Genomic DNA, 25,943 nt, shown 5'->3' on the forward strand with positions numbered 1-25,943 from the left:
TACTCACATGACAGAGTTTCTTCCATATTTACTTTTAGGCAATTGAATGAGCTGTTCGGCATCTTATTCATACTTGTCTGTAATTAGCTTTTGGTGTCCTCTTCATATTGTTTCATTCCCATTAACATCCACACTGGTGATTTTCCATTAATCATGTTGCAGACTCCTTTGTGCTGTTCTGATGTCTAAGATTCTAACTCATTAAAAAGTCAGCACTTCCTCTTGTCTTTGGTCCTTCTCATTGCTTCTATCAATTGAAACTTCCTTCTTTTTCATATTGCCACATTTTTACTAAGGGGACTGCATTATTTCTGCATTAACTCCTCTCTGGTTCCGCACAAATGTCTAGACCTGTGAAGGGTCTGAGATTTTACTCTACTTACAAGGTAACAAATTGTCCTGGCACAATTTAATGAATACCCGGAGTGTTTTACATTTATTACTGTTGCTTATACTATTCATTTAACTTGGGTCATTTCATTTAAGGTCAGTCACTGGGACGGGCCTTAAGTTCTGAGTTACAAACAGAAAAGATGCCCATGCTCCCTGGCACTTGGTTTACTTTGTATTCTCTTCCTTTCCTTTCGTTATTTTGGGGAGAAGTATTAACATGATAGTGCCTTTTTGTCTTGATGTGTCAGCCCCCTTCTTATCTCTGGGGTGGTCTCTCTTGCTGCAACATTTGCCATTCACGCTGCTACTGTTAAACTGATTAGTACCAAGGATGTATAATAAATAAATGCTCATTTTTCATCTTCTCTGAAGCTGCATCCTAAATCCTTGTTTTTACCACTGTGTATTTTAAGGCACGCATATTGTTAATGAGTGGAGCCTAGTATAAGTAGAATATCATCTATTCTCTACCTAGATGAGCCATAACATGGATTTGTGCGTAATAGGAAACTAATTCTGTTTCCCAGACATTATTCAAAGCTGCTATGGTACTAAACCCATTGTCAGGCTTTTAGATCTTATCCTCAGGGTATAACAAAGCTATAGCCTGTGAATCTAACATCCGAATTGCATTTATTGTTTTATCTGATAACACTTTCTACTTTTTTTCCAGCTGATGTATTAATTATTGCAATACTCCAGACCACTTCCAGCTTAAGTATTGGCACTGAGTGGTATAGCTACTATTATGCCCTGTTTACAGGAGAAAAAAATGAAGGCACACAGAGCTTAATTAACTTGCCTACGGGTATAAAGTTAGTGAGAGAGCAGGATTTAATCTTAGCCAACCTCTACAATCTGTGCTCATAACTCTTTGCTTTACTGCCTCTTCAAATTATTGTCATTTGAGAGGTTTAGGTAGTAGGTATTGTTACGGATTCATAATAGGGGCAGTAAGAGTTTATGGAGAAGTGAGTTTCAGCTGATTCTTAAAATAGGGAATAAGTTTGAATATGTGAAAAAGAGCACTCCAAGATGCACAGAATAAGCAAACGTTCAGAGACAGGACTAACCAGAGTATGTTCAGGGAATAATGAAGATATTAGACTGACTATAGAAATAATAAATAACCAGTGAACTTGGTTAGTATTGAAAGTTTATCCATTAGAACTTAACTGGAAAAAATATTGTGTGTTTATATCTGAGTTCTTAAATTCAATTGGATTCTTTAGAAAATACTGCTAGTCTTACTCATTGGGAACGTTGACTCAGTTTTCAGATGGAAATACATTAGAAAGGAAATAATGAAATAAAATTCATAGTCTTTATTATAGAAAAATTTTTTTTAGTATTTTCATTTTTTCTTGAGCTAGTTCTACTGACATCAACATACTTTAATTAGTTTAATTTGTAATAAAATAGGTCCAGCAGGAAGAGTTGGATGTAAGTTGAATTTCTGCCCGATTTCAGAAGAAAAATGTTACTTTAAGTGTTCTGGTCGTTTCTGGTGGAGTGAAGGTCCTGTCATGAAGTTGTCATTGGCAGGTTTACAGACCACTGAACATGGCTTTGTTATTTACAAAAACCACAACACACCTACACAGAAAGTAAATATCATGTGAAAACATGTAACTCTGTCAAAGGAATGTCATGTTTATGTAGCCTAGTGAAAATAAGAGTCTTGATTGTAATGGGAAGCTCGTTCCTTTCCTAAGCTTGAGGCTGAAGAAATCTGAACTTTCCTTTGGATTTTGTGCACCACTCAAGTTTGAAATAGACATAAAATAAACAAATAAGCTGCCAATATTTATTTATTTATTTTACTTTAATTATTTTTTTTGAGACAGGTCTTACTCTGTCACCCAGGTGGGGGTGCAGTGGCGAGATCTTGGTTCACTGTAACCTCGGCCTTCCAGGCTCAAGCGATCCTCCCACCTCAGCCTCCTGAGTAGCCAGGACTACAGGCGCACGCCAGGATGCCCGGCTAATTTTTTTTTTTTTTTTGTAGAGATGGAATTTCACCATGTTTCCCAGGCTGGTCTCAAACTCCTGAGCTCAAGTGATCTGCCCACCTTGACCTCCCAAAGTGCTAGGATTACACACATGAGCCACTGCGCCCGGCCTATTTATTCGTTATTTGTTATCTTTACAAACTAGAAGAGCTGTGAAGAGCAGGGAAAAAGTGACACCAAAGTTTAGGAACTGCAGAAGTGTGGGAGGTATACAGTTGGCCAAGTGGGAATTTCTTTGAGGAATCTTTTGTTTTTACTTGTGTGGATAAATAAGCTGCTTGTGATTACATAAAGAATTTTGAAGCTTAATTTCCTTTTCTAGAATGGAGAAGCAAACCCTTTTATAACTCTCTATTTGAGACTCTGGATTTGTAGTTGTCTAGTAGCTTTTTGAAGTAATCAAAAATAATATCAAAGATTATTTTTTCCAAGCTAAACTGTATCGGTACAGTGCCATTTTATATAGTGCCTTACCTATTTAGAACTGTAATTTGTACCATAGATTTCTCAGGACCCTTTAAGGGTAGGATCATAGCTATTTTGGAATGGGACCTATTCCTAGGATATATATGTTAATACAAAGTCCTCAGTTAATACTGTGTCAAGCTATGTTGAAAACACTTTCCTTTTGATAAAATGAATAGAGGCAGTAGCAAAAAACAAATCCTAACTGACCTTTAAATGAGTCTTTGCACTAGAAGTCTAAAACTAAGGGCTTCTCAATATTTTTATCCAAAGAACCGTCTGACAGGGGTACGGTGGGAAGGAAGTGGGGGTGGTTAATGGGTACAAAAAAAATAGAAAGAATGAATAAGACCTAGTATTTGATAACACAACAGAGTGACTGTGGTCAATAATTTAGTAATTTATGGACAGTAATTTGATTGTACGTGTTAAAATAACTAAAGGAGTAGAATTGGATTGTTTGTAACACAAGGATAAATGCTTAAGGTGATGGATACCCCATTTACCCTGATGTGATTATTATTATTATTATTATTATTATTTTTGAGATGGAGTCTCACTCTGTCACTCAGGCTGGACGGGGTTTCACCGTGTTAGCCAGGATAGTCTCGATCTCCTGACCCGTGATCCGCCCGTCTCGGCCTCCCAAAGTGCTGGGATTACAGGCTTGAGCCACCGCTCCCGGCCCCTGATGTGATTATTACACACTGCATGCCTGTCAGAATATCTCAAGTGCCCCATAAATATACATACCTTATACTCCTGTGTACTCACAAAAATTAAAAATTAAAATATTTCTTTTGAAAAGTGAAAAAAGTGAAACAAACAAGCAAATAACAAAGAACTGTTTGAAATATACTTAAAAGAAATGTTTATTTTCCAAATATTTTAATTTGGGAAAGACATTCAAATTGGGATTGGTTTTAACTCCCAGATCAGGATGAACCTGTAAACTTTCTCCTCTGGTTTTATTGTTCATCATTTCCTTACTTTAAAGTTTCTATTCTTCATTAATTTCTTCCTGGGCAGAACGCATTAACTTATGATTCTCGCTGTGGCACAATCTAGTATGACCTTGAATAAGGTTACCAAAGTTAATCATCTGAGCCTTAGGCTTTTGCTGCTGTACAATGGGATTATTTATTATTTAACATGTTGTCATTTCCAACATGTGCCCTTAGTGCCGTGTAGATAAGCCTGTCTTTGGTGGCTTCTAATTCAGAAAAACATAATACACACACACACACACACACACACACACACACACACACACACACACCATAATTTATATACCCTATATGTTTCCTGATTTGAATAAACTAAACAGGATAGAAAGTAAATTTGAACTAGAGTTAATTTTATCTGTCCTTACAAAGTTGTCATGAAAATTTATTAAGAAAAATAAAATAGAGTTCATTTTATTAAAAGGGCCTTAAATCTTGGTTGGTAATGTCTCTTTCCTTCTTTCCTTTGCAGAGTATGTATGTAACTGCTCTGTGGTTGGAAGCCTGGATGTGAATCACTGCAACCAGACCACAGGGCAGTGTGAATGTCGGCCAGGTTATCAGGGGCTTCACTGTGAAACCTGCAAAGAGGGCTTTTACCCAAATTACACTTCTGGGCTCTGTCAGCCGTGTGACTGTAGTCCACATGGAGCTCTCAGCATACTGTGCAACAGGTAAGCAACAGAGGGTGGAACTGAAGTTTATTTTATTTTAGCAAGGGGAAAAAAAGGGTCCTACTCTGGTTTAAACAAAGGGGGATGAGGGTCATAGATTTACAAAATATTTTATATACTTTTATTCCCTTTATATGTTATATTTAATGTCAGGATTTAAAAACTTCTAATTTACTGATTTAATTCTTCGAAAGCACTAGAGTCGCCAATTTTTCTCTGGGATAATTTCTGTAAATTTCATGGGAAAAAAATTATTGAAGAAGAAATCTGCTTTCTGGAAGGGCTTCCAGGCATGAAACCTGCTAGGAGGTTTAGAAATGTTCTTATGTTTATTAATATACCATTGGAGTTTGAGGAAATTTGTTCTTTGGTTTATTTTTCTCTCTAATCAAAATTCTACATTTGTTTCTTTGGACAACTAAAGCTTAACTTGGGAATACCCTAATTTATTTAACTAGTGGTAAGTAGACTGGTTTTACTCTATTTACCAGTATATTTTTGAAACCAAAAGTAGATTAAGCAGGAATTATCTTTAAAATAGTATGTTATTTGGAGGTGATTTAATTTAGTGGAATAACGTACTGTTATCTAAACGTTTGCCTTGTACCGCACTGAAAGTAATTATTCTTTGACCTTATATGAGGCACTTGACTTTTTGTGGACCCCAAGTCAAAAAACTGAAGAGACAGTATTAACTAATGAAAAAAATAGTGACAGGTTATACTCAGTGTAACCTGGGGTATAACCCAAGAACTGCTGCCACTTAGGAGCTGGGTTCCTTGGGCAAGGAACTGAGCTTGTTTCTTCTCAAGGTTGTTGTGAAGATTAAATGAGTTGATATATATAAAATGCCTAGCACATGTCACTCAATAAATTCTGGTTTGTTTTAATTTCAAAGGAATATTATGGGCTGAAATCAGAGAACATGTTTTAAGAACTTTTAGCTCCTTGACAAAGAAGTGCTTTATACTTTAGCAATAAATATTTTGGATGCTTTATAAATGATATTGTACTGTTATGGAATATTGTATCATATGGTAGCTTATTAAAAATGTAGAAGAGGCCGGGCGTGGTGGCTCACACCTGTAATCCCAGCACTTTGGGAGGCCAAGGCTGGTGAATCACGAGGTCAAGAGATCAAGACCATCTTGGCCAACATGGTGAACCCTAGTCTCTACTAAAAATACAAAAACATTAGCTGGGCGTGGTAGTGCATGCCTGTAGTCCCAGCTACTCAGGAGGCTGAGGCAGGAGAATCGCTTGAACTTGGGAGGTGGAGGTTGCAGTGAGCCGAGATTGCGCCGCTGCACTCCAGCCTGGCGACAGAGGGAGACTCTGTCTCAAAAAAAAAAAAAAGGTAGAAGAGAACTTCATTAAGAAGTTTATAATTTGAAATGCAGCAATAATCAATGCTTCTGATGCTTGGTATTTTAAAATAGTTATTTGTCTTAATTTTCACGGCAACTCCTTATATGTAGGTTACTAGATCACAAAGATAGTAAGTGCCAGAGAAAGAATTCCATATTAGGTCTTCCAATTCCAAGTCCAGTGTCTTTACCACTGTAGCATACCATAGCATATAGATTATATAATTAGAAAACTGATAATCACTCTGTTCTTTGAGATTGAGAGTAGAGTAGTAGCTTAACGCTGTTCCCTCCACTCTCCCCAAAACATGCTCATGCAAGTTGGATTCAGAAGTTTCGCACTGCTTACCGTTTTAAAAGATGAGATAATGTAAGTTTGTTCATTCTGGTGTCTCATGGAATATCCACTACTTTCTTTGGAATGATATTCTGCAAACATATTTGCTTTGAATACTTTTGGAGAAATAGAAAAGTGTTCTCTTCTAGGCCCAAAGCTTTAACAGAAGAGAAAGAAATAAAGGAAGGATTAAGAGAGAGTTTTATGATAGAAGCTGTAAAAGAAGAAAAAACAATAGTACTAATATTTATGTCCTATCTTACTGTATTCATAGTTCTTCTGCAAATTATTCCTGATTTATCTTTTCTGTGATAGTTAATGCTACTAAGTTTTATGCTGAAACTCTATCCTGAAAATAGGTGGTAACCATAAAGTAATGGAAAAGAAACTAGACTAGTAATCTAAAGGCCTAGGGCAGGGGTCTGCAGACTGTGGCCTATGAACCTAATCCAACCCACTGCCTGTTTTTGTAAGTAAGGTTTTATTGGAACATAGTTCCACACATTTATTTATGTATTGTCTATGGCTGCTTTTGTGCTATAGTGGCAGCATTGACTGGTTGTGATAGAGACTGTATAGGCTACAAACCTAAAGTATTTACTATTTGGCCTTTTTGTAAAAAGTTAACCAACCCCTGGTTTATATGGTGGTTTATATCCAATCATGGTGGGTATTTCTAGGTAATCATGTAACTTTAGGCAGTTCACTTTAACCTTTATTTTATTTATTATTTTATTTTATTTTGAGGCAGAGTCTCACTGTGTACCCAGGCTGGTCTTGAACTCCTTGACTCAAGCGATCCTCCTGCCTCGGCCTCCCAAAGAGTTGGGGTTACAGGCATGAGCCACCATGCCTGGCTGAATTCTTTTAAGTGTTTGTCTTTTTATTTGTGAAGTGGAGATAATAATCCATGTTCTGTCTCTGTCCTGCATAAAGTTGTTTGTCTTAAGAATCAAGCAAGATGATGCATGCATAAATCTTTTAAGCTGCAATTGCTAGACAAATAATACAAATAATTATGGGAACCATTTATTGAGCATATGCTATATGCTAGGACACTCTACTAACTACTTGATGTGCATTATCTCATTTAATCTTTTTTTTTTTTGAGATGGCATCTCACTCTGTCTCCCAGGCTGGAGTACAGTGGCACGATCTCGGCTCACTGCAAGCTCTGTCTCCTGGGTTCGTGCCATTCTCCTGCCTCAGGCTCGCAAGTAGCTGAGACTACAGGCACCTGCCACCACGCCTGGCTAATGTTTTTGTATTTTTAGTAGAGACAGGGTTTCACTGTGTTAGCCAGGATGGTCTGGATCTCCTGACCTCATGATCCGCTCGCCTCGGCCTCTCAAAGTGCTGGGATTACAGGTGTGAGCCACCACACCTGGCCATCTCATTTAATCTTTACAAAAACTCCCTTGAGAACATTATTATTTTCCCATTTTGACTGAGAATTTTGATGTTTAAAGGGTATAGTTAACTTGACTAAGTTTATACACTAAAGCTGCCATTCAACCCATTTAAACAAATGTAATACGTAAGCAGAGTCCATAGAATGACTTCAAAGTTCGTGTTTTTCCTAGTAGAAAGCCTCTTGATATTTAACACCCAAATGTCCTAGAATTAATTATCTTTCAATTCAGTGTGTTTTGGCTGATGATTATAAAAAAAGATGGGACATATTTACATTTGTGTCCTAGAAATAAAGCCAAATACTGCATTTTAAACAAAATAATATGTGAGAAGTCTGTGTTAAATTCCAAATAGGTAGACTGTCAGCATCACATGTCAACAATTTTAAAGGTGCACCAAATATCAACAAAGAGGATATGTAGCATGTTACTACTTGTAGCCACTGTTAACCTTAGGAATGGTTTTTGCTCAGGAAGTGATGTTTTCAGCATTTTATATCCTAACGTGGGAGTTTGTTACTTTTGTATAGGTGCTTTACTGTGTTTTAGTTACACTTTAGGAACTTGGTTAGTTGTTTGAGGTTGACATGAAATGAACTGTAATTTTTTTTCACTTAAAATTGATAAATAGGTTTTTTGTTAGTATCTCATGTAGAATATCTGATATTCAGTGATGGACGATTCATGCAAGAGGTGGAAGAGAACAATAATATTATTACTACATTACTTAATGGTGGAGATATGTTGTGAGAAATGTGTTATTAGGCAATTTCATTGTCACGCAGGATCATAGAATGTACTTACACAAACCTAGATGGTATAGCCTGCTGTATACCTAGACTATATGGTATGGCCTGTTGCTCCTAGGCTACAAACCTGTACAGCATGTTTCTGAACTGAATACTGTAGGCAATTTTAGTACAATGGTAAATATTTTTGTATGTAAACATATAAAAGATAAAAACGGCACGCCTGTCTAGGGTACTTACTATGAATGGAGTTTGCAGGACTGATAGTTGGTGTGGGTGAGTCAGTGATTGAGTCATGAGTGAAAGTGAAGGCCTAGGATATTATTGTACACTACTGTAGAATTTATAAAGTCTGCACACTTAGGCTACACTAAATTTATTTTTAAAAAGTTTTCTTCAATAATAAATTAATCTTAGCTTACTATAGCTTTTAACATTATAATCTCTGATTTTAAAACTTTTGACTCTTTCTGATAACACTTAGCTTAAACATAAGTCCACTGTATAGTCGTACAAAATATTTTCTCTTTTATATCCTTATTTTATAAGCTTTTTTCTATTTAAAATTTTATTTTTTTCTTAGTAAACTTTTGTGTTAAAAACTAAGACATAAACATACACATTAGCCTAGGCCTACACAAAGTCAGGACCAATAGTAAATACTGTCTTCCACCTCCACATCTCATCCCACTAGAAGGTCTTCAGGGGGAATAACATACATGGAGCTGTCATCTATGATAATGGTGCCTTCTTTTGGGATACCTCCTGAAGAAACTGCCTGAGGCTGTTTTAGTTAAAAAATTTTAGTTTAACAAATACGCAGATGTACACTCTAACATAACAATAAAAACTGTAGTATAGTAAATACATAAACCAGTAACAGTCATTTATTTTCATTATTAAGTATTATGTACTATGTATAATTGTACATGCTATACTTTTATATGATTGGCAGTGCAGTAGGTTTGTTTACACCAACATCACCATGAACACATGAATAATACGTTGCACTGTGTTACCACAGCTATGATCTCACTAGGTGGTGGGAATTTTTCAGCTTCATTATAATCTTAAGGGACCACCATGATATATTCTATACATCATTGATGGAAATGTCATTATGTGGCACCTGACTATATTATTTTTCCATTCTATATGGACTATTTTCTATGTGTACCTACCTGATAGCTTCTGTTATCCTTAGTAGGTTTCTTTTTTTTTTTAATGAGGTAACACATGATTTTATATTATCCTCATAGCATCAAAGTGTATTGATTTCTCAAATCCTTTATCATCTTCTTCTAAGTGAAATCTAGAAGGACCTTGCTTCCCCTGCAGCCCATGCAAGTAATGACTGTTTTCTGTCTCACACTCTTACTTCTGGACCTGGAGTTGCAATAGGATATCTCTCTTGCTCTTCATTGCTGCTCTCAGAGTGCTCTTCCCAGCCTCCTTCCTAAAAACTCCTTTGAAGCTCATGGCAGCAGACTATGCTGTCACACTTTCTTGTTGCTGTTTCTACTCCTGGGCACCAGGCTTTATTTCTTACACTTGGCTCACTGTTATCTCTGACACTACACTTGCCATAATTTTAGATGATTGCAGTATCTATAGATAAGCCTAACAATACTTCGGCTTCTCAGTTTCTTGAAAGTTACTTCCAGTAAGTTTTCCTCCATGCTCCTTCCAGTCTTTGTTTCTTTACTTGCCCTATTTCTTATTTGTCTTTGGCATATCAAACTTCCGAGATAAATTTATACTTCTATTGGTCACAACAGAGTAATTTTTTTAGTTTTAAAAAATATTATTAAAAAATAAAGGCCAGGCGCGGTGGCCCACGCCTGTAATCCCAGTACTTTGGGAAGCCGAGGTGGGTGGATCACCTGAGGTCAGGCGTTTAAGACCAGCCTAGCCAACATGGTGAAACCATGTCTCTACTAAAAATACAAAAATTAGCTGGGTGTGGTAGCATGCGCCTGTAATCCCAGCTGCTTGGGAGGCTGAGGTGGGAGAATTGCCTGAACCTGGTAGAAGTTGCAGTGAGTTGAGATAGTACTGTTGCACTCCAGTCTGGGCAACAGAGTAAGACCCTGTATCAAAAAAATAAAATAAAACAAATAAAATATTATTTCAGAATGTCAGGCAATTTGTCAGAACAAGTAGTGTATCACAAAAGTAGTTTAAAAGCCTGTATTTAAAGGAAGTCTTTACAAGGAGGCTTAGGAGGTCTAAATCCACATAGCCCTAAGCACTGAATTTCTTAGTGGGAAGTTAAATTGACATGAAACTAGAACAGAAATGGAAAGTTGTGGGACTATGTACTTTGCAAGAAGATATGAATGAATGAACTATGAGGAAACAGCTCTGTGTTCTGCTCTGCTAGAAATTATATGTGAGTGGGTAAATGGAGAAAGGAAATTGTGGACAATAGTGTGATGATGTGTAATAGAAAGGGAGTAAAATTTGAAATTGGTAGACTTGGTTTCTATTCTTGGTTCAGCCACTGGCTTACTGCATGACCTTGATTAAAATGGCTGTTTGACTTCTCTTAACCTCAGTGCTTTTATCTGTAAAATAGGATTAATATATCTAACATGAAGGATTTTTCTGATAATTAGTACAAAAATACAGTTAGATAGGAGAATAAAGATCTAGTGCTCGGTAACACAATAAGGTGACTATAGTTAACAATGTATTTTGTATATTTCAGAAAGCTAAAAGAGTAGATTTGGAATGTTTCCAACACAAATCAACCCATGGCATGCTTATATAAAAACCACATGTCCTCTGTAAATATATATGACTATTATATATCCATAAAATTAAAATTAAAAAAAGTTTAAAAGAAGAAAACTAAATTGTGCGCATATGTGTGTCTACTTAGGACTGGCACTTAGATTCAGCTCAATAACTCTCTAGTAGTTGAATCTCTTTTTGGTTTTTGTTTGTTTTTTTTTTTTTAGACAAGATCTCACTCTGTCACCCAGGCTGGAGTGCAATGTGGCTCAATCATAGCGCACTGCAGCCTCAACCTCCTGGACTCAATGGATCCTCCCACCTCAGCCTCCCAAGTAGCTGGGACCCAATGGCATGTACCACCATGCCTGCCTAATTTTTGTTTTTTTTGTAGAGACAGGGTTTTACCATGTTGCCCAGGTTGGTCTTCAACTCCTGAGCTCAAGTGATCCACTTGCCTTGGCCTCCCAGAGTTCTGGGATTACAGGCAGGAGCCACCATGCCTGACCTGTTTATTTATTTATTTATTTTTGCTTGTTTGTTTTAAGTGAGGAATAGAATTAGTGTTATACCAAAAAGGAGGATTAAATCAACCACCCTTGAGTATGAGAAGATATTGGGGTATTTGTTTTTTGTTGGTATGCTGGAGAAGAAATTGTTCATTATAACAGAAAAAATTCTCTTATTTTCTTCAATTTTTATTTAAAAACCTATTATGCCTTTTAAAATTGAATGTTATATATTTTAGAATAATAATAGCTTAAACTGAATACTTGCTAGGCATTATCCTAAGCCCTTTGCAGTTATTAATTTGTGTAATTCTCATAGCAACCATATAATGTAGGCACTATTATTACTATTCTCATTTGTACAGGAAAAAAAAAAGGCAAATTAGGTAATTTGCCTAATTTGCTGCATAACAGCCAGTAAGTAAAAGAGTTGGAATTAATATATTTGCAGTCTGGATCTAGAGTATATCCATATCCACTATGCTGGTACAGCCTTTCTCAGAATCTCAGATATTGAGCAAAGAGAGTGAGTATTGTAAGAAATTTGATGCTGTGGTGCAGACTTCTTGATATTTTCTAGAAATTTCTTCTAGTTGTCTTTTGGTAATCAGACACTGACCCTGGTGTGATGTAGCTCATGTTACGTAAATAATGACTCTTTGTAAATAATAACATGTTACGTAAATAATAACTCTTCTTTGTAAGGACTCATCCTAGTTTTGGCTTAGTGGAAATTAGAACATGAAAGGACCAGCCCTTTGATGAACAAATATCAATTGCAATATCTATTGTATCGCCCTTCCTTTTTGTTAGGCACTTTGGAATATTGCTTTTGCTTTTGTCAAGAAATTTATAATCTAATCTGTGCAAAACTATGAAACACATACAGTACAAAATAATTTATGAATATATGTTTAATTTGTAAGTATAGTAGTTTAGAGTAGAAAAAGAACAGGAGTAAGTAAATTGAAGTGTAATAGGAAAGGCTTTTCCTATTACAGGAAAATAGGAAAGGGGGTCTTACAGGTTGTGATTTAGAGAGGCAGAGAGATGAGAAGACCTATCAGGAGAAAAAAAAAACATGAAAATTCCAATGAATTTCCTAAGATTATACAATGACATGAGAAATCTGATATCCTAACACCAAATTCTCTTCTGTTGTGACCTCTCTGTTCTCTTTTAAAAAATAAGAGTAGAAAAGTGGATTCAATTCTATCCTGATTCCCTCATCTATTTGAAGTCTGTGGAACTAACAATTGGCTTTTAAAAAATTAATTTCCCTATTCTTTATGCCCATATATTTTAGTGGGAGTCGCCCCAGTGAGGGTAGATTTTGGCTGCAGGAGTGAGATGTGGGTTGAGCAATGTCTTTGTGTGCAAACACAAAGTTCTTTTTGTACTGACAGATGTCCACCCCCTCACATCACCATTGGTGTTCCAACCTGTTTAATTGGAAGGAACTGGTCTACAATATCTGAACCTTTCAGTTTTGCTTTTGGAACACATTTCAAATGTTTTTCCTGATTTATATTTTGACATGTGCTTAATAAATGAATAGAGAAATCTGGTAGCATTTTATCTCAAAAACAATATGCTTAGTGAAAGTGTGAATCTCAATATAGCTCTTAAAATGTTATCAGGAATGACTTTATATGTAAACAATTACATATTGATTTGAGACTTTTTTGCCACTACAACCTCTGCCTCCCAGGTTCAAGCAATTCTGTGCCTCAGCCTCCTGAGTAACTGGGATTGTAGGCGCCCGCCACCATGCCTGGCTAATATTTTTTTGTATTTTTAGTAGAGATGGAATTTCACCATCTTGGCCAGCCTGGTCTTGAACTCCTGATCTCGGCCTCCCAAAGGGCTGGAATTACAGGCATGAGCCACCGTGTCTGGCCTAATTTGAGATTTTTTAATATATCCACGGTAGGTTAGTGTACAAGGTGCATCATTTTAGATTGTCTTAGATAACAAAGTAATTCTGTATTGGTCTAATATCCTTTTCCATAAAATCTGTCATTGCTGCTCCACAGTAAGTCCTCCTCCTCATCATAGGTTCTTGGAAACTGCAACTTTAAGCAAAACAAGGTACAACAAAACCAATTTTACCATAGGCTAATAGATATAAACAAGAGTTTAAGTTCATACGGCATGTTTCTGGTTACAGAAACATCACTAAACTACTAAAAAAAAGACCAAAGACACTTCTAATAACAAACATTGAAATAAATGTGAGCTATATATATATGTAAGAAAATTTAATAACAACTAAGAAAATTATTTACCTAGTTATTCTAGTTTAGGGTCATGGGTGACTGGAGTCTGTCCCAGCAGCTGAAGGTGCAAGGCAGAACCACCCCTGGACAGGACACCATTCCGTCATAGGATGTATTCACACACCCCGCAACACTCAGTCATCCTAGGATGATTTTGACCTGCCAGTTAGCCTGATATGCACATCTTTGGGATGTGAGAGGAAACCAGAGTACCCAGAGAAAACCTAGACCGACATGGGGAGAACATGCAAACCCCACACAGATAGTAGCTTCCACTGGGAATCATTTTTCTTCAACAGTGTTGTACTGGAACTACATTATTTGAGGACTAGCTCTACAGTGTATCTTAAAATTTACAGTCAGCTTTCCTTATCTGTGAGTTCCGCATCTGCAGATTCAAGCAATGCAGGTTGAAAGTATTTTTTAAAAAAACAATTAAAAATAACAGTACAACAATAAAAAATGAAAATTTAAGAAAACAATATAAAACAATAATTATTTACATTGCATTTACATTGTATTAGGTATTGTAAGTAACCTTAAAGTATCTGGGAGGATGTACATATACAAATACTGTGCCATTTTATGGAAGGGACTTGAGCATCTGAAGATTTTGGTATGGTGGGAAGGTCCTGGAACCAACCCCCCATCCCATGCTCAGGGACAACTGTCTTTACTATTTTGCATTTTAATTGTGGGAATGTGCCCCAGGTTAGAAGGCAAACTTATGAGGTAAACTGATGCCAAAATAAATTTCAAATGGAAAGATGACAAAACACCTTGGAGGCTTACATTTGTATAGGGCTCTGAAGATCATCTCTTGTGTAATACGAGACAGTAATAGCTGCTTTTGCAAACTCTTATTTACTACTTTGCCTATAATTCTGGAAGATCAAGAAAAAGGTTATTTGATCACTAGAAACAATGAACAATTTAGAAAAAAGTCATTTCATTCATGTTTTATTTTTAAAAAGACATTGCATTTGCCAACTATATGTCAAAAGATATTATCTCTGTTCTCAAGGAACTTACTGGCTAGTGGACTTGCAGAGATAGACTTGCAAGTCAGGGAGGTCTTAAGAGAGGCAGTTGCATTTGGATTCATGTTGAAGAGAGCAGAAATTTGTATAAAAGAAAAAGACATCTTCACTGATTGCAAGTGGTTCACTATTTCTTGAAGACAAAGCTTGGTAGTAGTGGGGAAGAAGGATTGAAAGGGAGTAGGCAATGACAGGATGACATTTTTGTCTATTTGTCTGCTGTTATATCTCCAACACCTAGAACAGTGACTGGCACATACTAGATACTCAGTACATACTTGATGAATGAACAGAATGAATGAATGAATGAATGAATGAATGAATGAATGAATGAAGACTAAAAGGGGCCAAGCCATGAAGGCCTTGATGTGCCTTGTAAATACATTTATCCATTGAAGAATATTTAACGAGGTGACATGAGACTTGTTTTTTGGAAAAATTACTCTGCCAGAAGTCTGGTGGTTAGAGAGAGTGGGCTCAGGCAAGGAAACCAGATTGAGAAAACTGTTGTAACAATCTAAGCAAGAGAACTTAAAGGCCTGACTTAAGATATTAATATTGGCATTGACAATGGTGCTGGAAAGGAGATAATTTAAGAGATATTTGGAAGATAAAATATACAGTACTAAATGGTTGCTTGTCTATGGAGAGAGAGAGAAAGCGAGAGAGAGAAAGAGAGAGATGACTCCCATGTTTCTGGCTTGAGCACATAAGTGAGCTATTCTATTATTAATAACTAAAGAATACAGATAGATAAGCAAGTTGGAGAAAGATGATGATGTTAGGTTTCAAAAATGTTGATTTTGAAGTGACTGTGGGATATTCAGGTAGAGATGTCTGGGTAGACACTTGAAAGTAAACATTTGCATATTCTTTGTGTGTCAAACCCAAAATCTAATCTAGCATATTCTTATGCTATTTTGTAGGAAAGCAGAACAATACTTCATTCTTTTTTTATTTTAAGATGACTTTACTCTGTACCCCAATTATTCCTGCAGTTATACCAGTCTCTAGTTTAAATTACCTTTTTGGTACACTTGAATATTTTTTTCCTTGAAAGTCGACTTTTTAAAGGTAGCCATCTTGATCAAAAGTAGGTAACTGCCCTTAGCCTTGATTTTATTGTGATTCATTTGATTCAATAAATGCTTGTACAGGACCAAATGGCTTATGTCTTAGAAGATATCAAGTATGTTAAGTTCATGGAAAAACAAATTAAGTTTGAATGTTAATAAATGGTCAGAGAAGGGCTTGTTCAGAAAAAGGCACTGAGTATGTTGGGATTTGGGTATAAATAATGCATATCTAATACAGTCTGGAAAGCTCTATGTTTTTTTCAGTGGACTTTTGTCTTAAAGTCTCCATTCAATACAGGGCATAATCTGCCCTCCTAGTCTAATTGTTAACTGGATATCAGCTGTAGTTAAATGAATAAAAAAAAAACAAAAAAAAACTTTTTTCCAGGTCTCGGTGACCTTTGTGAACATTAACATGTCACAGTGTGTTGATACTGCCGTTAATTAAACATGTTACTGTCCCTAAACCATGTTGCAGACTCCTTTACTTATTTCATTTTATTAAGCTAGTTTTAGGCCAGTTTATAATTTTTTAAAGAAATGTCTTATTAATTTTGTTCTTTATAGTGTTAGATCATTTATTTCATTTTTCTGAGAAGCTCCCCTCTAAATCTGTAGTTGAATATATGCTAATAGTTTAAATAATTAAGTTTGTATAAATGCAGTACTTGGTATTATGGTTTCTGTTGAATAAAATAAATACCTTATACCAAATACTGCATTTATCTGCAGGTAATTTAATAAGCCTTGTGAGAGATAAAAGATAAATAAGATAATAGGTCTCATTCAAAAGGAGCTTCTGGTCTAGGAAGGACACTATTAAATATATGTAAATAGTTACAATACAAAGTAAAAATTGACCTACATCAGAAAATACAGTATAAAGATAAAATGTTAAGGGGATTAAGAAGCTGGGAGACATCACTTATAGCTGGAAAACTCAGAGCTGAATTCATTGAGGAGGTAGCTTTTGATCCCAACTTTGAAGGAAGGAAAGAATTTAGACATACAGAAGTGAAAAAAGATGAGAAAGGACTTTACGGACAGGAAACAGCAAGATTAAAGTCTCAGAGATGGGCTTACTGAAGATGTCAAGTGGAAGAGGAGTGGGGGCAGGAAATGAGTCTAGTAAGTCCTGTTGGGGTCAGGTCACAGGGAGCCTTTAGGGCCAGACGATTTGGGTTTTATTCACAAAGCAGTTTTTAAGCAGGAGAAAGATCAACACTGGATTGTAGCAGTAGGAGAATGAGTAGATGTAAGTAGGGAGAGATTAGAGGCAGAGTGAAAACTAACAAGGGCCAAAATTAGGGTAATATTTTAGGGTAATATTAGTGAGAATGGGTAGAATATTGAAAATATGGAGAGTAATCAAAAGGGTGATACGCCATAACAGCCGTGTTTCAGTGCATAATTCTGTGGAAATTTTGTGATTTTTGCATTAATACATACAAATCTAAAGGTAGTTTGTATTTCTAAGTTGAACTTACGGAAATGCTTAGGCACAAGGTTCCTTCTCAGGCCCACACCCTCTCCCTATGCTTACCATTCTTCTTTTGTTGCTGGCTGCAGAAATTGAATCTGCTTTCCTATGCTCCAGCAGTTGCTACCACCCACTATATCCCATGGGATTTTTATTCCTGCATAAGCCTTGCTGCTGAGTGTCAAGCCGTGTCCCCATACCCACATTCTTTCTGCATTACTGAAAAGAAACCCAAAGGCCCTTTACCTTTTAAGAGTTTTTAAAACTGTTAATCTTTATAAGGAGGCCTTTGAGGGTAGCAAACATAATAGATATTGGAAAATTGAAAGCTTATATAATTGACAAACTTTACGTCTTTTATTTTTCCAATTAATTGCTCTGGCCCTCATATGCCTAAATAGCATAAAGTCAAGTACTCTCTCCTCTTGAGGCAACACATTATCCAACAGGTAACTAATTGTCCAATAACTCTAGGGGTCTGTCCTCCTGTGATGCTAGGTATAAAAGGAATGTGATTCTGATCAGTTTACTAATCCTACTGTTTCTCACTGCTACATGGAATTGCTGGGGTGAAACCTGGTCCCTGAACAACCTAATGGATGGATGATGCTTGCTCACAACTGTGATGATGCTTTAACTGGTCCAGATCCTTGCAGAGGCAGCAATGATTCTTTAAGGGAGGATGAACCCACTCCCTTAATGCCACATTCTTTCAAGAATGCTCTTAATTGGGTGTCCCAGGTTCTAGATCTTAACAATCAACTCCTTCAGTTTATATGTGCAGCCACACCTCATTGTGTAAGCCAGTCCCAAGAGTACTTTTTGAGGACATTTTGTAGAATATTTTCACTAACAAACCTCAAACCTTCTGCGCTCCCCAGGGCTTAAGTGCGTTTCTTTAGTCACTCAAAATATACAGAGTCTTGTTAAACTCTTCTCTCAGGACAGTAGGGCCTGTTCATGCTATACTTATGTAACTAAAGGAAACCCAACTTAAATGATTTTTCACAGTCAGGAGGATCTGCTTCAAGGTTATTTTCCTACCTCTACCCAAATGATAAAGCAGTCGCACACTTCTCTTGCTAAAGAAGAAAGGAACTACAAATTTAATCTTTATAAACATCTCTCTTATAGGGCATTTTACTATGCCTAATATGTTTTAAAGTCTTACAAACATGTAGTGTTTTCCTGTCTGTAGTTTGACTTCCTTCTGAGACAAAAATACCACACAACTTGGCAAATGCTCCTGACAGTATTACTACCACTATCAACTCCAGAATGAACAACACTAACATTTACTGACTGTTTACTATGTGCCAGGGTAAGCGCTTTATATTTACTGTCTTGTAAGGATAAAATAACAATTAATTGAAGGTGATATATTCTGTTTTACAGATGAAGAAACTGAGACTCAATTTGCCCCAAAACAGACAACTAATAAGTGGCAGAAACTGGCTCAAATTAACATCTGTCTGACTATCCTGCCTTCAGTAGGTCCTAGTGTTTGTTAATTGGTTGACTGAACCAATGCTTATTTTCAGTAAGCCTGATAGCCATCCTTTAAGTTTAGCTATCATACAAACAGATTCCTAGCATTAAAAATTATCCTCTGTGTGATCAAGATAACATCATTAGCAATATGTCATGAATAGTATATATCCCTAGTGTGATGAAATGAGAAAGATACATTACCTCTGTGACAGTCTTCCTCAAAATTCATAACCTCATTCTAATTGTGACAAGAGATCAGACACACCCAAATTGAGGGAAATTTCACAAATAACTTGACAAGTTCCCTTAAAAGCTTCAAGGTCATAAGAGACAACAAAAGACTGAGAAACTATCAGATTGGAAGAGGCTACAGAGACATGATGAGTAAATGCAAGACAATATCTTAGATTGGATTCTGGATCCAAAAAAATGGATAACCGTGGAAAGATTAGGGAGATCTGAGTAGTTAATAGTATTGTGCCATTGTTAATATCTCCTTTTTGATAAATATGTCCTGGTTACATATGAAGTTAAACAGGCCGAGCCTCATGGTGCCTCACACCTGTTATCCCAGCACTTTGGGAGGCCAAGGCGGGAGGATCGCTTGAGCCCATGAGTTTGAGACTAGCCTGGGCAACATAAGGAGACCCTGTCTCTACAAAAGATTATAAATTAGTCAAGCATGCTTGTAGTCCCAGCTACTTGGTGGCACATGCAAGTAGTCCCAGCTACTTGGGAGGCTGAAGTAGGAGGATCACTTGAGCCCAGGAGGTCAAGGCTATAGTGAGCCATGATGGCACCACTGCGCTCCAGCCTGGGCAACAGAGCTAGATCCTGTCTCAAAAAAAAAAAAAAAGGAAACATCAGTGGAAGCTGGGTGAATGGTATATTAGAACTTTCTATACTATCTTTGCAACTCCTCTTGAAATCTAATATTATTACAAAATAAAAAGTTAATAAAATTGTTATTTGAAGCAGTCATTCAAGGGAATATAAATAATATTATTTATTTGAGGGCAAAGTTGGTCCTTATGGTAATTCTTAGCCTTAAGTCCAGAAGAGAAATTAGGATAAGGAAATAAACTTACTTTGTTGACCTGCCATTTTAGATATATGACATTGTGGTTAGAATGTACAATCAAATTCATAGCCTATTTTAATATTCTTTTTTGTCCTGCAGTTTAAAATGAATAGCTTCTAAGACACATGTTAGTAGACTTAGGCTAAAATAGAAGGCCTCTTGTTCCCACAGAGAAGGCTTTGTCTTCCTCTCTATTCCCTGAAAAAAAATTAAATCATCATGACTTTTTCCAGCTCAGATTTTTTTTTTCATAGCAAGAAGTATGTTTCCTAGAGGATGGAGATAAATATGGGACTGTTCAGTTTTTTTTTCCTCCCTGAATGTGATTTCTTCTCAAAATACCTAAATTTGTGAATCCTAGAGGGAGACTTGGACTTGAAGTTTCTTTAGATTTTCCATAAAAAGGGACACAAATACTTCAGCCATGATTATTATGACATAGTATATAGGGCTAGTTTAAAAACTATGAATTCCATTATTATGGCTCTGTGTAGATTAAATGAATATTCTGGTGTGATATATTTTGTGTGTTTCAACAATTTGGGGTTTTCAATTTCATTTTTCAGTTTGGGGTTTTCTGCATACACTACAGAAGGAACATACGCATGTTTCTCACATTGCCAAAAGCAGTAATGCAAATATGGCTTATATTGTCAATAACAAAATCTCTTCCTTCTCTTCTGCCAGTTTCCAACACATATGCCATGACCATTTCTTTAATTAAGTTTTACTTTTGCTGGCCTTGAATTGATTTTCAAAGGGTTCTGCAATTGAATAGAATATCCAATAAAACAGATATTGTGGATATTTGAAGGAAACATTTTTACAGAGAAATATATTAGCTTTCTTCACTAACATGTTCACCTAAAGAAGCTGCATAATCCAGGAGAGGCAGCAGGAGGAACAGAAGGAAATTAACATTGATTGAACACTTTAAACCTCCATTCTTGATGTTTTACACATAAAACCTCTCTGATTTCTCAGACAACTCATCCATTTTGTTCTTAGCAGCTAAGTTACTTAGCGACATGGCATAACTAATAAATGGCAGAACTTAGTTTTGAGCCCAGATCTGTCCGGCTCCAAGTCTCTTCCCACTGTACCCTGAAATAGAATAGGCAAGATTAGATATGGCAGTGTGAGCATCTCAGTGTAAATGCAAGGCTAGCTGTGGGTGAGTATGACTCATCAGTTTAGATATTGGCCTATGGAAATATAAATCTAGAAATCAGAACTGGGCTACAAGAAAATAAATACTAAATAGAAGGCAACAATAAAAATTGTTGAGACTATACGTACAGAATCATTTGAAAGGAAAAGGCAGGAATTAGGGCATTATAAATATTTAAAGCTAGGTCTGTGGTTTGGGTGTCAGAACATCTGACTTGCTTGGGTTTAAGTTAAAAAGGCAGGCATTTGATAAGTGAGAAGTCTGAAAGCAAGTGTCATGGACCTAGTCATTGGGGTGGAAAGTGGAGAGGCAGGGCAACTGAGACCAGGAGCCAGGCATTGAGAAACTAGGGACAATAGTTGTAATTAATCATTAGGAATATAGGGGACTGAGGACAAAGGAACCAGTAGCAAACGGGACTTGACAGACCACTGAGGTTGATTGCCTTAAGGACCTTCCTCTTAGGTTAGGATTGATACCAAATTCAGGGTTCATCACTAAGCCTGGAAGTAGAAAGTAAGCAGTTTTACCAGTCAGGGATAGGGATATAAAAAATAGACTGAAATAAGTACAGTTAATTTAGTAGAGTGGTTCTCCAATTATGGTCCCCAGGCCAGCAACATCAGTATAACCTGGAAATTGCTTAGAAATGCAAATTCCTAGGCCCAGCACCAGACATATTGAATAAAAACATCTGGGATAGGGCCCAAGAATCAGCATGCTAAAGTTTCAGAACCACTGATCTATGTCAGTGGCCTTGAGTATGTTCTCCCCAAAACCTAAGGTCATCTTATGCAGATGCAAACTAGAACTAAGAAAGAAGGGGTTTGTTTGAGGCATTTCAACCTCTATTCTTTGTTTATCTGAGAATTGTATAAGCTAAAGAGGCCCTATTCAGTAGGGTCGTGATGGAATATTGGGGCCGAGCAAAATGGATTTTTCTTTGAGGGCTGGGACTTTTTTTTTCTATCTGCTCTTCTTTATCATACTTTAAAGAACAAAATTGTGGGATCACTGTCTTACAAGGTTGATTGGCCTATTGTGGGCTAGTCATTAAATGTCTCATTTTGCTAACCTAGAGTGAATATTCTATTTCCAAGATTCTAAGAGGTTTATTTAAATGTGACATAAAGTGTCAAGATTAAGTGCATGCTATTCACAATAGCAAAGACATGGAATTAATCCTGATATCCATAAATTGTAGAATGGATAAAGAAAATGTGGTACATATACACCATGGAATACTACGCAGCTGTAAAAAAGAACAAAATTATATCCTTTGCAGCAACATGGATACAGATGGAGGCCATTATCCTCAGCAAGTTAATGCAGGAACAGAAAACCAAATACCACATGTTCTCACTTATAAGTGGGATCTAAACATTGAGTACACATAGACATAAAGATGGGAACAGTAAACACTGGGTACTACTGGAAGTGGGAGGGTGGGCAGGGGTAAAGGGTTGAAAAACTACCTATTTGGTACTACCTGGGTGAGGGGATCATTCATACACCAGACCTCAACAACACAGTTTACTTATGTAACAAACCTGCATAAAAGTCAAAAGAATAATAATAAAATTTTTAAAAAGATTAAGTACATGGAAAATGTTAAATGAACTGAAATGAAAACAAATATTGCACTTAGAAGTCATCAAGAGTTAATGAAGAAAGCACACATAGACTTTGGAGCCAGATTATGCAATCATTAAACAAAGTTTGCATGCCTATCACATGCCAGGCACTGTGCTAGGCACTGGGAATATAGCAGTGGAAAAAACACATAAAACCCCCCTGATTTCACAGAACTGACATTCTAGATGGGAAGAGAGATAATAAACAAGAAAATAAAATTTATAGTATATTAAATAATAAGAGACATTACAATTTCAGATAGTATGGCTAGGCAAGGTATGTTGAGAATATGACATTAGAATAAGGAACAAAAAGAAGTAATAGAGCATGCCATGCGGATCCCCTGTGGAAAAGTATTGCCAATAGAGAGAACAGCAAGTAGAGTCCCTGATGCAGGAAGATGCCTGATGTATTTGAGCAACAGCAAAGTCATTGTGGCTGAAGTGATATAAATTGGGAACAAGAGTTAGGGGGGTAGTATGTAAAGCAAAATATATACACAGATATCCAGAATACTGTTCTTTTGATTTATCTTTGATTTTATCTTTTTTTTCAAAAGTTTTTTTTTTTTTTTCCTGAGACGGGAGTTTGGGCTTCTGGCGCCCAGGCTGGAAGTGCAGTGGCCCGGATCTTTCAGCTCACTGCAAGCTCGCCTCCCGGGTTTTTTTGAACGCCATTCTCCCTCTGCCTTTCAAGCCTCCGAGTAGCTGGGGAACTATAAAACGGGCGCCGCCTCGACGCACCGCTTAGTTTTTTTTGTATTTTTTCAGTAGAAAACGGGGTTTCACCGTTTAGCCCAGGATGGTCTCGATCTCCCTGACCTTGTTCGAATCGCCATCTCGGCCAATTCCCAGAAGTTACAGGCTTGAGCCACCGCGCCCGGCCTATTTTCAAAAGTTTTTATACAGAAACATTGGAGAGAGGTAAAGCTATAGTAATCTAGACAGGGTGGTATTGGTTCGGGATAAACAAATAGATAAAGAAAGAAAGCCCAGAAGTAAATCATATGTATAAAGACATTTGATATATGGCAGAGGAGGTACTCAAGCTTAGGGGCATAAAGGGTGGACTTATCAATGAATCATACTAGAGTTTTGGTTCTCTATTAGGAAGAAAATGAGTTTGGACCTTTCACTTATATGTTATGCAAAAATAAATTTCAGGTAGATCAAAGACCTAAATGTGAAAGACAAAATGTAAAACTTAATGATGTTGGGGTAGGGAGGGATTTCTTCAACAATAATAGTAAAATAATAGCAACACTTAGGTAGTTTTTACTCTGAGTCAGGCACTATTCTATATATGTGCTTAACACATATTAACTAAGTTAATCTTAACAAACCTGTGAGCTAGGTCCTCTATTTGACAAATGAGGAGCTGAGGCATAAAGAGATTAAGTAATTTATTTAAGGTCATATGACTAGTGGCCAGGATTTTAATCCGGGTATTCTACCTCCAGAGTTCCTACTTTCTTTTTTTTTAAAGACAGAGTCTCATTCTGTCGCCCAGGCTGGAGTGCAGTGGCATGATCTCGGCTCAGTGCAACCTCTGCTTCCCGGATTCAAGTGATTCTCCTGCCTCAGCCTTCTGAGTAGCTGGGATTACAAGCACATGCCACCATGCCCGGCTCATTTTGGTATTTTTAGTGGAGACAAGGTCTCACCATGTTGGCCAAGCTAGTCTCAAACTCCTGACCTCAAATTATCCATCCACCTTGGCCTCTCAAAGTGCTGTGATTACAGGCATGAGCACCGTGCCCGGCCCGGAGTTCCTACTCTTAATTATTTCACTAAAATCTCTCCAAAATATAAAAAACATATGGGAAATATTTATACATTCAACTGGATTAAAAGTGAGAACTTCTGTTTGTCGAGAGACTTTATAAATGAAATGAAAAGACAAGCCACGAACTGGGAGAAGATAATTACAGCACATGAAACTGACAGATAATTACTTTTGCAGAAATATATAAAGAATTTTTACAAATCAGTGTCAAAAATACTTGGACAAGCTGGGCATGGTGGTGCACACCTAAGCCCAAGGTACTCAGGATACTGAGGCAGAAGGCTTGCTTGAGCCCAGGAGTTCAAGGCTGCAGAGAGCTATGATTGTGCCACTGTACTCCAGCTTGGGTGACAGAGTGAGACCCCATCTCTAAAAACAAACAAAAAAACTTGGGCAGATTCCTTATAAAAGAGGAAACTCAGATGGCCAATAAGGGTGAAAAGATGTTCCATCTCATTAATAATCGAAGAATGCAATTTAAAATCATGTTGTGATGCCACTTCAAGCCACCAGATTGGCAAAAATGTAAAAGCTGATAATGTCAAGTGTTGGCGAGGATATAGAACAGTGAGACCATTGTTCCGTTAATGATGGGAGTATAAATTGTTACCACCCTGTTGGAAAATAGGCATTGCCCAGTAAAATTGATCATGCCCAAATTTTGCCTACTGACCACTCTACCCCCATAGGATTCAAAACTCAAAGACTTAGAACTTGGGTATAAAGGACTTAGGCTTCAACCCTGTCACTAATGTTTCAAGTTAAGCAGGTTTTTGTTTGCTGATCTGGAAACTAAGCCACTATTTATGCAATTGTTTCTCTGAGCAAATGAGTTCTAAATTATAGGCACTACAAGTTCTTAGAATACAGCAAGTTCAAAAATTAGGTATTAATAATTTTTCAGCTGGGTGTGGTGGCCCAGGCCCATGCCCATGCCTGGGTGTGGTGGCCTAGCACTTTGGGAGGCCAGTGTGGGAGAATCACTTGAAGCCAGGAGTTAAAGATCAACTTGGGTAACATAGTGAGACCCTGTCTCTACAAAATCAGAAAATTAGCCAGGTGTGGCAGCGTGCACCTATTGTCCCAGCAACTCAGAGGGGCTGAGGCAAGATGATTATTTGAGCTCAGAAGGTCAAGGCTGCTGTGAGCTGTGATCACATTACTGTACTTCAGTGTGGGTGACAGAGTGAGACCCTGTCTGAAAGGAAGGAAGGAAGGAAGGAAGGAAATAAAAGAAAAGAAAAGAA

General features: G+C 37.0%; 1 protein-coding gene across 2 annotated transcripts in view; it reads left to right on the forward strand.

Moving 5' to 3' along the window:
• Window positions 1–25,943, forward strand: part of MEGF9 (multiple EGF like domains 9) — a 118,357-nt gene that overhangs the window by 52,642 nt on the left and 39,772 nt on the right. For both annotated transcript variants that reach the window (XM_017884249.1, XM_017884250.1), the window contains one exon: window positions 4,347–4,548. In XM_017884249.1, the coding sequence (XP_017739738.1) occupies window positions 4,347–4,548 (202 nt within the window). The remainder of the gene's footprint in view (window positions 1–4,346; window positions 4,549–25,943) is intronic.

Source organism: Rhinopithecus bieti, unplaced genomic scaffold (assembly GCF_001698545.2).
Source record: "Rhinopithecus bieti isolate Rb0 unplaced genomic scaffold, ASM169854v2 scaffold_13710, whole genome shotgun sequence".
Lineage (NCBI taxonomy): Eukaryota > Metazoa > Chordata > Mammalia > Primates > Cercopithecidae > Rhinopithecus > Rhinopithecus bieti.